At 42.9% G+C, this 10,736-nt stretch overlaps 2 protein-coding genes across 3 annotated transcripts; one reads left to right on the top strand and one right to left on the bottom strand.

Annotated features, from left to right (window-relative positions):
• The first annotated feature begins 99 nt into the window (after positions 1–99).
• LOC133466305 (uncharacterized) lies at positions 100–3,586 on the top strand. Its single transcript, XM_061749871.1, has 3 exons — positions 100–661; positions 1,427–1,704; positions 2,042–3,586. The coding sequence occupies exons 1-3, from the start codon at positions 424–426 to the stop codon at positions 2,843–2,845; spliced, it is 1,320 nt and encodes a 439-aa protein (XP_061605855.1). The 5' UTR covers positions 100–423; the 3' UTR covers positions 2,846–3,586.
• Positions 663–9,754, bottom strand: ccdc97 (coiled-coil domain containing 97). 2 transcript variants are annotated; one of them, XM_061749872.1, is made up of 8 exons: positions 9,387–9,754; positions 8,686–8,859; positions 6,349–6,508; positions 6,062–6,150; positions 5,281–5,473; positions 5,047–5,170; positions 4,134–4,274; positions 663–833 (listed from the first exon to the last, which is right to left on the bottom strand). In XM_061749872.1, the coding sequence occupies exons 1-7, from the start codon at positions 9,534–9,536 to the stop codon at positions 4,160–4,162; spliced, it is 1,005 nt and encodes a 334-aa protein (XP_061605856.1). In that variant the 5' UTR covers positions 9,537–9,754; the 3' UTR covers positions 663–833; positions 4,134–4,159. The 2 variants fall into 2 exon arrangements, with proteins under 2 accessions (XP_061605856.1, XP_061605857.1); XM_061749873.1 differs by having other exon boundaries at positions 663–829.
• Positions 9,755–10,736: the final 982 nt, after the last annotated feature.

The following is a 10,736-nucleotide window of genomic DNA, read 5'->3' as shown; positions in this document are numbered from 1 at the left end:
TTTTAATTGATGACATCCTATGCCACATGAAGTTTATAATTCCCAAATCAAATTCCTGCCCCGTGGACCAGCGAGGAGACTTGTGCGCCTGTCAGTGACGCCACAGCTCCTAACGAGGCTGTGCTGACTGCGCAGCCGCTCTGCGCAGCCGCCAGATTGTGGGCAGCCGCAGCGCAGCCATGTCTGTGCTGCTCTGAACGCACATACTCTCTCACATGCACTCACGCACACACCGAGGTGACGTGTGTCCATCACACACGCGTGTAATGTGGTGGAATAATCTCTGCTAAACGCATCTGGATTCGTCTGAAATCCACCATCTCGAAACTTTTTCCGAATTGAACGCCTGCGCAGCCACCTCCCTCTCTAGGTTTGTGTGATTCTTTGTGTGTGCACGCGTATGCGTGTGCGTGTGTGTCCGCCATGGAGGCCACCGGTCTACAACGAGGCAGCTGCGACGCTGCAACCGTGCACGTCAAAAGGGAGGAGGGAGATGAAAAGCAATTTGCGCTGGTTTTTGGCAGCCAAGGCTCGCCTGCGCCCTGCAGCGACCCTGCATGCGCAGGAGGAGGAAGAGGAGCGCCGGATCACACTGCAGAGGAGATGGGGGTGCTATCGGCGCGCCACGCAGCTATCACCGCAACGACTGATGCACAACTGTGTGAGTGCTCACTTCACCTCGTTTATTTTATTTTTATATTACTGTATTTACATCACGCATTCGCCGAATGAAAAATAGGGACAGGAGAGCAGTCCTCCGCCAGATGGCGCTGCTGTCCAATGAAAAGCATGTACAGTACTGACTGACTGTATCTCCGAATCCCCCCATCTTTCTGAAAGAAAAAAAACAGTGAGAACACATTTTAGGTTTTTTTGTTTTTTTATAAGGAAAAACGTACATAATCTGAAGCTACATACTTTAATTGGCCATTACCTAAATGCGCTTGTTTAAGCCATTTCCATAGCTCATAGTTTGCATTTTGAACAGCCAGCCCCGTGGGCGTGTTTGGCACATGCAATGATGTTCTTTGGCCTATGCAATGAGTGTCGAATTCATTTTCATCGTGGGCCACATAGTTATGATTTCCCTCAGAGGGCCGTTATGACTGAATATCATATAATGGATAGCCATCTCATTATGATTACAATCACACAATTACCCCTGCATTTATTTTTAACAACAAAATGAGTTTGAAATCAGAACTCATGGAAAATTGTGACAACCAACCAAGTTACTGCCATTCGATTGGCTGATTGATAGTTTCAGATGTGCCTAAATATAAACTGATTTTCAGGCACCTTACTTCTTTTTAGCAATTCTGGTTGGACTCTACAAGCTTGTTTAGAGCAAATTTGAGTGATGAATACTCTTTGGTTTGTGTTTCAAATCGTTAAAAAGTTTCCCTGCTGTGTGTTTTTCCCCCAGCCTCAGTGATGCCATCTGCTCCTCCCCTCGGTTCCGATTTCTCCTCCAAGGCTGTTTTGTGTCTGATTGATGCGGTCGGCCGCCGGTGGGGCCTGTATGAAACCCGGGAGCGCTCACAGCTCTTCCAGAGCGTCCAGGAGGAGTTGGCCGCCAAGGGGCACTTCCTTCCTGTTGAAAGGATTCGCCGCAAGTGGAACAACCTGATTGTCACGTACAAAAGGGTCAAAGATCGCAGTCGAGAGACGGGACACGCCAAAACATCCTGGGAGTTCTTTGATGTGAGTATGATGGTCCGAAAAAAAACCTTTTTCTGTTTGTGTGGTAAAGATAATAAAATTATAGAGAATCGCCTAAGTTTAAATAAAATGTATTCAGGGGTGCTGGTTGACCTCCAAATATTTGGTATAATAGTCATAAAAGTGTAAACATAAGTGAACTGCTGATTAATCAATTTTCACAGGTGAGCTAGAGTCGATCCTAGCTTACTTTTGAGGCAAAAGGCACAGTAGACCCTGGAATAGTGGACTGGTTGCCAGTCAATCACAGCTGGCCCATGCTGTGAATACATACAATAAATGAAAGTTACATGAGCTCAAACGCTTGTCCATGTTGCAGCTGATGGATGCCACGCTCTGTGACACTGTGGGTTCTTACAACAGCAGCAACAAACGCGGCAAAGGCAGTGGAGCTATCATCACACAAGCCTCGGCAAAGGTCGCACCAAGATTACACGTTCCGCCGCCCACCACCGTCGTCCGTCCTAATGGGAACTTCCCCACGTCGCTTCAAGTGGAATCAGGGGTCAAGGGTCAGGCTGCTGTCAGCAGTAGTAGCACTGGTGCCATTGCATCAATGTCAGCTGTTCGCCAAACAGAAAGTCCGGACCTCAAACCCCTGATAGTCCTTAACAGGGACATTGTAACATCCAACCGTCATCTGGCCTCCACTGATCCAACACAATCATTTATCTCCTCACCTTGTTTTACACAAACCGCCTCCCCTTCTCTTGTGTCCACCGTCAACACAGACCTGAACGCATCCCGCAACGCTCTGTCCTTCCCAACAGATGTCATATGCTTCCGCCGTAGCAACAACCAAAACCTCGCTTCCAATTTCCCCTCCACATGCTCCTCTCTCACATCCTCTGTTTCCACATCAGCCATATCAGGACTTGAAGGCCACATGGGAAATGAGCAGCACGGCTCCTCTTTCTACCAGGAGATATTAAAGCATAGGGAGGAGCAGATTGACCTAGATGGTGTAGCTCGTGGCCGGATGGAAGCCAGAGAAAGGCGACGTGAGAGGAGGGAGGTGCGGATGGGAAAGTCCCTGTGCAGGATCGCTACAGCCCTGGAACTGCTCTCCTCCAAACAGGACACAGTCATCGCCCTACTACAGAGGCTGGCTGATAGAAAGTGAAGAAAGAAGGGCTCATGTTAAATGTTGAAACTAGTTAGCCATGAAAGTTCTTTCTGCTCACTCTTTTTGTATTCCCTACCTCTCAACAAGATTTACACGTTACCACAGGGGTTAGCCATCCATTAATCGATGTGATATTGTATAGTTTAAGAGATGTTTGCTGAACACACATACAAATACACATTTTCCCACATTTGGTTGGGAGATTTTGTTATGGTCCAATGAAACATGGCTGTTTTTCTTCAGCTAGAACAGGGGCCTTAGACAAGGTGGAGGGCATTATGAACTGTACACAATAGCCGTCAGCGTTAGCGCAAAACCTTCATGGTTTTGCTAGAAAGCAAATATGTCAGGAAAAGACAACTAGAACATCTTAAATGTATTTCTGGTTAGTCAGAGGCACTTTAAATGATGACAGGTGTGTAATGGTGACAGGTGTGTGCTGACTCCCATTTAACATCGGTTTTAATGTGTTTGGTTAATTCTGAAAACAGCCACATCCACGTTTATGAGGGTGTGCACACTTGTGCAACTACATTATTTCAATTGTTTATCTTTATAAATATTTATATCTTCTCTCTCGATAAGAGTAATTTTTTTCAATTGATTTGTACAAGTTATAGGTCACATTGATGGTGGAAAATGTTTTGAAATCATTTTTCTTGGTCTCATTTTTTTATATCACCAAAGTCTGGCATTTTAACATGGGTGTGTAGACTTATATATAGTGGTTATTTAATAAAAAAAAAAACATGTGGGGCCAATTGTGTATTGGATGTAGTTATCAGTCATAACGGCCCTCTAAGAGAAACCATAACCATGATGTGGACTGTGACAAAAATTAGTTCGACACCACCAATTTAACAGTGAAACTATGATCCTTTCTAATTAAATAGACTTACAGCCATGTTGACTAATCATTTCTAAAATATTGTTCCTCATGATGACAAGTAATATACATTTGTTTTTGTTGTTTTCAAGACAAAAGCTACTACAAACCAGCCCAACCTGAGCATGAGATACAATGCAAGAAGGGCAAATATAGTTTGCAGTGTGTGGAGCTAATCATCTGTTTTATAAAGCTCTTGTACTGAATCTCATTAGATTGTGCATCTGTACCTAATGAAGTATCTTATACTAATCAACAAAACATTTTGGCCAGTTTACTCTTGCCAGTAGGGTTTGTGTTTCCCATGAGAAAAATCATCATAAAAAATACCAAAAACATTTATTACATATTGTAAGTATATGCATTTTTGTGCAACATAACACAAATAGACCACTTAACTTTATGATTTATCATCCCTGTGGTCACTATTCTGCCATAATTTCTTCATCTTCTTCCTCATCGTCTTCATCAAAGTACTTTTCCTCTGCATCTCTATTGACGATGTCAAGGTTGTCATAGTCAGGGTTCTCGTCCACTTCGCTATCATGGAGACACAAAAGCACACAATTGATGAAAACGATTTTTAAGGGAATGGGAGACTTACCATTATTCTAAACTTTTTTTCAATGCCTTTATCCCATTGTTTCAAAAATTCTACTTGAATTGAAGAATTGCCAGCAAAGATGTAGTGCATTGCAAAAATGCATTTTTGCTCAGTTACTTTAAGATGGAATAAAGAAACAATCAAGTTCACAACTGAATTCCTATATGCCAATCCCTTACTAAAACATACATCTAAGCACAAAGTAAGTTGAAAAAAGATAATAGCTCTAAATGTTTTTACTCTATTGTAACCCAGTAAAATCTCCTCCCAAGCATGAGGATTTGTGTTTGGAGCAGAAAAGATTGAGACAAAGGAGAATCTTGCCTCTAATTTCTATAAAATAAATAAACAAATCTTTATCCCCACCAACCAAGATAGAAAAACTATTTTGAACATTATCCTCCATCCAAACACAATCCAGAACATGAGGTGGAATGGTTAGTCTTAAATGATTGATTTACATAATACAGGTATTCAATCTCATTTACAAATTCTAAACTATAATTTTTGGAAAAACTAATACTGTAAAGTACTAATCCCACTTCACCAAAACTAAACCCAAATCACAAGCAGTTTGTAGCAAATTGTTTTTCTGAACACACGAAACGTGGTTAGTCTGCTGCCCAAGAACTTTCCAATAAATGTTTTGAAGAAATGTCTGGTGCCTGTAGCTTGAAGATAACTCAAGTGTTTTGCGTGCATACTGACCTGTAGTTGAAGTCCGTGTCTTTACCATCAAGGAAGCGATGGTGCATCTGACTGATGAACTCCTCCCGAAGTAGTGCTTTCTCCTCAGAGGTCGGCTCCCAAGTCTTCTCGTGGACTCTGTTTTCTTCAGTAGGAATGTTCAGACACACATGGAGAAAGACACACACAAAAAAGATAATTTCAGTAATAGCATTTATTGTCTTCTTTTCTAACGAAAGCTCTTGCATCTCTTGCCTTCATCCTCCTCATCCTCGTCCTCTTCCCGTGCACCCTCCTCTCTATCCTGCTCCTCCTGCAGACGATTTTGGATGAGACGCTCTTGGTAAGAGTTAAGGAGGAGGTGTGTCAGGCCTCCTGCGGCTCCCGCTGATGCCTCCTGTCCTTCTTGTGCACCACCCAACATGGCCTCGTGGGCGCGCTCTATCACCTAAATTGTAAAATAAATGTATTTTATACAAATTAGGAAGGCTGTCATAACTCTCTGGGGGGGGATTATTGTCAGGAAAATATAATTGTTTGGGGGGGGGGATAGTAATCTCATGGCAATAAAGTCATCGTTTTACAAAAATCAAGTACTGGTGATTAGACGATGTCAACACCATTGTCACTATGATTGCACAGATGTTTGAGTCTGTTCCTAAGAAAACTACACATAAGGAAACCAACTCTTTCTAAGTAGAAGTGAGTTTAGCAAATATTTAATAATAATACTTGATTAATATAGGTCAGGTCTCTAGAGAGACACCATAGTTGCTCATCTCGTATTGTTATGTATAGGTTTGTGTGGAAATTTTGACATTTACGTGTTAAAATTGGGGCACACATTTTGTAAAAAAAAAAAAAAAACATTCATAACATGAAAACGTATTTCTCAAAACCTTATTGAAATTTTCCCTCTCATAGTTTCACACTTTTTTCCTTCTATTGTATTCCTTCATACAAATCCAAGTGAGATAAAGTTAAAACTGTCAAAAAGAAAGAAAAATATAGGTGATTAAATAAATTATACTGTTACCTCCTCATCAGTTAGGTACTGTCCAATATATTGTTCATACAGCAGTGGCTCCCTGGTTCGCATCTGTTCTTCACTGAAATACTGACCCTCTAAGAAAAGAGTATAAAAGAAAATTAAACATCACTTGGTTGACTGGGTAAACAGCATTACAATTCTTGTTATTGTTGTTTTGGCTTGTTGTATTTATCTCAGCAAGCGCTTACCAAATCTTTCAAGCTTGTAATTTAAATTCCAGTACAGAGAGGATGAATGCACTGTTTATAGAATTTTAGAAAAAAATCCACTACCTTTTTGCAGTGCCATGAGTGCAGCGTACCGCTGGTTTCGAACTTGCGTCTTGTGGGTGTTCCCTGCTGCTTGCCTCTGGATCACTTCACAATAGTGCTGAGCCCGTGGGTCAGTGCTGACATGGGAAAAAGCTGGCAGATGCACCGGCTTTAGGCATCTCTGGAAATGTAGGAAATGAATGAGATGAGGTTGAAACTAAGGGTTGCAAAAAGTTATTAACTCTGCAAATCCATCCATCCATTTTCAACCGCTTATCCAAGGTCAAGTCGCGGGGGCAGTAGCTTTAGCAGGGACGCCCAGAGTTCCCTCTTCCCAGCCGCTTCATCCAGCTCTTCCAGGGGGATCCCGAGGCATTCCCAGGCCAGCCGAAAGACGGAGTCTCTCCAGCGTGTCCTGGGTCGTCCCCGGGGTCTCCTGCCGGTGGGACGTGCACGGAACACCTCACCAGGGAGGCGTCCGGGAAGCATCCGAATCAGATGCCCCAGCCACCTCATCTGGCTCCTCTCGATGTGGAGAAGCAGCGGCTCTACTCTGAGATCCTCCCGGATGACCGAGCTTCTCACCCTATCTCTAAGGGAGAGCCCCGACACCCTGCGGAGGAAACTCATTTTGGCCGCTTGTATCCGGGATCTTGTTCTTTCGGTCACGACCCACAGGCTCGTGACCATAGGTGAGGGTAGGAACATAGATCGAACGGAAAATTGAGAGCTTCGCCTTTCGGCTTAGCGCCTTCTTTACCACAACGGACCAATACAAAGTCTGCATCACTGCAGACGCTGTACCAATCCGCCTGTCGGTCTCCCGTTCCATTCTTCCCTCACTTGTGAACAAGAACCCCGAGGGTGTAGAGCTGGTCCACTGTTCCACGGCCAGAACGAAAACCACACTCCTCATCCTGAATCTGAGATTCGACTTCCCGACGGACCCTCCTCTCTAGCACCCCTGAATAGACCTTTACCAGGGAGGCTGAGTAGTGTGATCCCCCTGTAGTTGGGACACACCCTTCTTAAAAAGGGTGACAACCACCCCAGTCTGCCAATCCAGAGGCACTGTCCCCGATGTCCCCGCGATGTTGCAGAGGCGTGTCAACCAGGAGAGCCCCACAACATCCAGAGCCTTTAGGAACTCCAGGCAAATCTCATCCACCCCCGGGGCCTTGCCACCGAGGAGCTTTTTAACCACCTCGGTGACCTCAACCCCAGATATAGGAGAGCCCGCCTCAGAGAACCCAGACTCTGCTTTCTCATGGGAAGGCGTGTCGGTGGAATTGAGGAGGTTTTCGAAGTATTCTCCCCACCGACTCACAACGTCCCGAGTCGAGGTCAGCAGCGCCCCATCCCCACTATACACAGTGTTGATGGTGCACTGCCAGCTCGGGCTCCTTCCCTGCCCGAGAGGTAACATTCCACGTCCCTAGAGCCAGGTTCTGTAGCCGGGGATCGGATCGCCAAGGTCCCTGCCTCCGGCCACCGCCCAGTTCGCACTGCACCCGACCCCTATAGCCCCTCCCACAGGTGGTGAGCCCATGGGAAGGGGGACCCATGTTACCCTTTCGGGCTGTGCCCGGCTGGGCCCTATACTCTGCAAATGGAAACAGGTCATTTAAACAAAGTCTTTCCACATCATACATATACTTAGATTCACCTATTCGCAGAACTTTTTTGGGAAACTATGCTCTGCAATTTGATGAAAACTCAACTATTTGCCGTTTTCTGCTCAAGAGAAATCAATGTCTAGTATAAAGAATTGCTTTGCCGCTATTTTGTGGCATCTCGGTGCCACGAAACTATGTTGAAGTGTGTTGAAGAGCTTTATCTACATGCCATCTTGTGCCATAGGCAATTATAAATCTTTTTGATACTTAGTTTATAACATAAGCGAAGCTATTGGAACACATTTTGATACCATAAAGGTCAATGCTAGCTAACTCTTAAACTACTTGAGACATGTAACATGATTTTTTTTCCCTTCTGTTTGAGCACTATTTAAGTTAGAGGTTGTGAGATTGTGTGTGCATAAGCTTTCTGTGGTTGTGCCAAGTTATCAAAATAGGTATTATATATAATATTGTATTTAATTGGCAGTAAATATAATGAAGAAATAAGATCCTGTGTAAGGTTATATTTATTTTTATTTTTGTACTTAAATATATTTCAATCGTTAACTTCTTACTTTTGTTTGAAAGTACTGAATCAGTACATTTACTTTTACAGGTCTTTTTTCTTACACAAGTTTCTGTACTGCTACATAAGTAGAGAGTGTGAGTACTTTTGCCACTTCTTTTGTTATGTATTTATTATGTAAACTGAAGGGCAGACAGAGAACAGTGCACATACATGATAGCGCTCCAGGAAGACCAGTGGTTTGCTCCCGTATTGATGAAGTAGCTCCTTTCTACGTTCCTCTGTTGTCAGTTCCGCATCTCCTATCTGCTGACTCTTTACTTGGCTTCCACTCGCAACTACAGCCTCCAACAAGGCGTGGACATCAGCAGGGACATCTTGAGACACCTTGGGGTCAAATCAAGCCAATATAGGAGACCTCAGTAAAATACAATAGAGTGCTCATTTTACAAAGCCAGTGGTGGGAAGTATACTTAAGTAAAATTTTCAGGTATCTGTACTTATTTTTCTTATAACATTTTACTTTTATTCCTTACACTTGAAAGAAATGCCGGTACTTTGTACTCTTTAGTTTCCAAAAATGCAAAGACCGCATACAAGGAGTATTTTTTCAACATCAATAATGGCCAATTTAGCATGCTTTGCTCGTCAGTTCACAACGTTAGCAAATCTATGGGAACACGGTTTTTTGCATATCCAGTGATGTTTTTGTTTGTTTGTTGTTATTGTTCGTCTACTCAGTAGATGCACTATGCAGCTAATCTCTACAAAAATTTTGTGCAAGTTATCAAAACGGGTACTGCACATAACTGACTTTTGTACTTAAGTACATTCAGTGCTTCAACTTTTACCTGTGTACTCCTAAATGAGTACTTTTGCCACCTCTGTGATTGTACCTAATGCTTTTGGCTCACCTGGGTATCTTGCAGTGGTTTTGGATCGTCACTGTGGGGAATACGGAGCAGTATCAACGGGTTCTCAGGTATTGTGCGCTGGTCGTCCTTAACACATTTATCAGACGGCGTGGGTTGTATTTTAACGGGTGGTTCGATTTCACCCCACATTGCTCAAGTGTCCGTTAGAGCCCTCAAAGCTAATATAAGCGTGTTGCCTTTGTTGCACTAATGTATAATCACTGGCGCAGATAATACTGGTTATCATCCACATTTAACATAATCACGCGTAAGTAGTTTTACCGTTCAACACACAAGTTGCTGTTATGGTGCGCCGCCATATTGGTCCGCCACTATTTTCGTTCCCCGGAAGTCACTGACGTACATACATCCGCCATCTGCTGGTAGTTTGTGTAAATGCACAGTGCTGCACGCATTGTACCGTACAGTATATATATTAAGGTGGGCCAAACGTAGTATAAACTTTTAAAATTACTGTACCTTATTAAAGGAAGTGAGGGAGGGAGCTCAGAAGGAAGGATGGAAGGTAGGAAGAATTGTCTCAAAGTTTACACACTCCTGTCCAAATGCCTGGTTTTTGTGATGGAAAAAATTAAATCAAGATATATCATTTCAAAACATTTTCCACCATTAATGTGAGCTATGACATATATAACATAATTGAAAAATAATAGAATATTTGCAATGGGGAACTAAAAATAAACAACTGAGCTAATGTGGTTGCACAAGTGCGTACACCCTTTTAAACATAATTGGGGATATGGCTGTGTTCAGAATTAATCACATTCAAAATTATGTTAGAGTCACCACACACCTGCCACAATTTAAAGTGCCTCTGATTAACCCCAAATAAAGTTTAGATTTTCTAGTAGGCCTTCCTTGACATTTTTCTAATCACATATTATAGCACAAGACATGGTCTGCAGAGAGCTTTCACAACATTAGAGGATCTCATTGTCCAAATGTATAATTCAGGAGACGGGTAAAAAAGAATTTCCAAGGCATTAAATGTACCATTGAACACAGTGAAAACAATTGTTATCAAGTGGAGAAAATATGGCACAGAAGTCACATTACCAAGAAATGTATCTCCCTCCAAATGTGAGGAAAATATGGGAAGAAACTCAGTCAGAGAGGCTTCCAAGAGGCCAACAGCAACATTGAAGGAGCTGCAGAGATTTCTGGCAAGTACTGGTTCTACTGTCTTAATAAATTTGGGAATTCATTTGTCCATTGATGATAACAATCCATCCAGGCCTTTAGGTAGCGAACCATTGAAAAATGATGCCCCCTCCACCATACTGGGATGAGTTTTTGATGGTGGTGTACTGTGCCTTTTTTTCTCTACAC

This window comes from Phyllopteryx taeniolatus, chromosome 16, assembly GCF_024500385.1.
Source record: "Phyllopteryx taeniolatus isolate TA_2022b chromosome 16, UOR_Ptae_1.2, whole genome shotgun sequence".
Lineage (NCBI taxonomy): Eukaryota > Metazoa > Chordata > Actinopteri > Syngnathiformes > Syngnathidae > Phyllopteryx > Phyllopteryx taeniolatus.
Note: the sequence above shows the minus strand (reverse complement) of the source record. Positions and strands in the feature narration are given on the sequence as shown.

Coding starts and splice junctions, on each gene's coding strand:
- LOC133466305 (XM_061749871.1), top strand. CDS start 424: ATGGAGGCCACCGGTCTACAACGAGGCAGCTGCGACGCTGCAACCGTG. Junction 662..1,426: donor AACGACTGATGCACAACTGT/GTGAGTGCTCAC, acceptor TTTTTCCCCCAG/CCTCAGTGATGCCATCTGCT. Junction 1,705..2,041: donor CATCCTGGGAGTTCTTTGAT/GTGAGTATGATG, acceptor TCCATGTTGCAG/CTGATGGATGCCACGCTCTG.
- ccdc97 (XM_061749872.1), bottom strand. CDS start 9,536: ATGTGGGGTGAAATCGAACCACCCGTTAAAATACAACCCACGCCGTCT. Junction 5,171..5,280: donor CGAGGATGAGGAGGATGAAG/GCAAGAGATGCA, acceptor TTCCTACTGAAG/AAAACAGAGTCCACGAGAAG. Junction 4,275..5,046: donor GACACGGACTTCAACTACAG/GTCAGTATGCAC, acceptor TCTCCATGATAG/CGAAGTGGACGAGAACCCTG.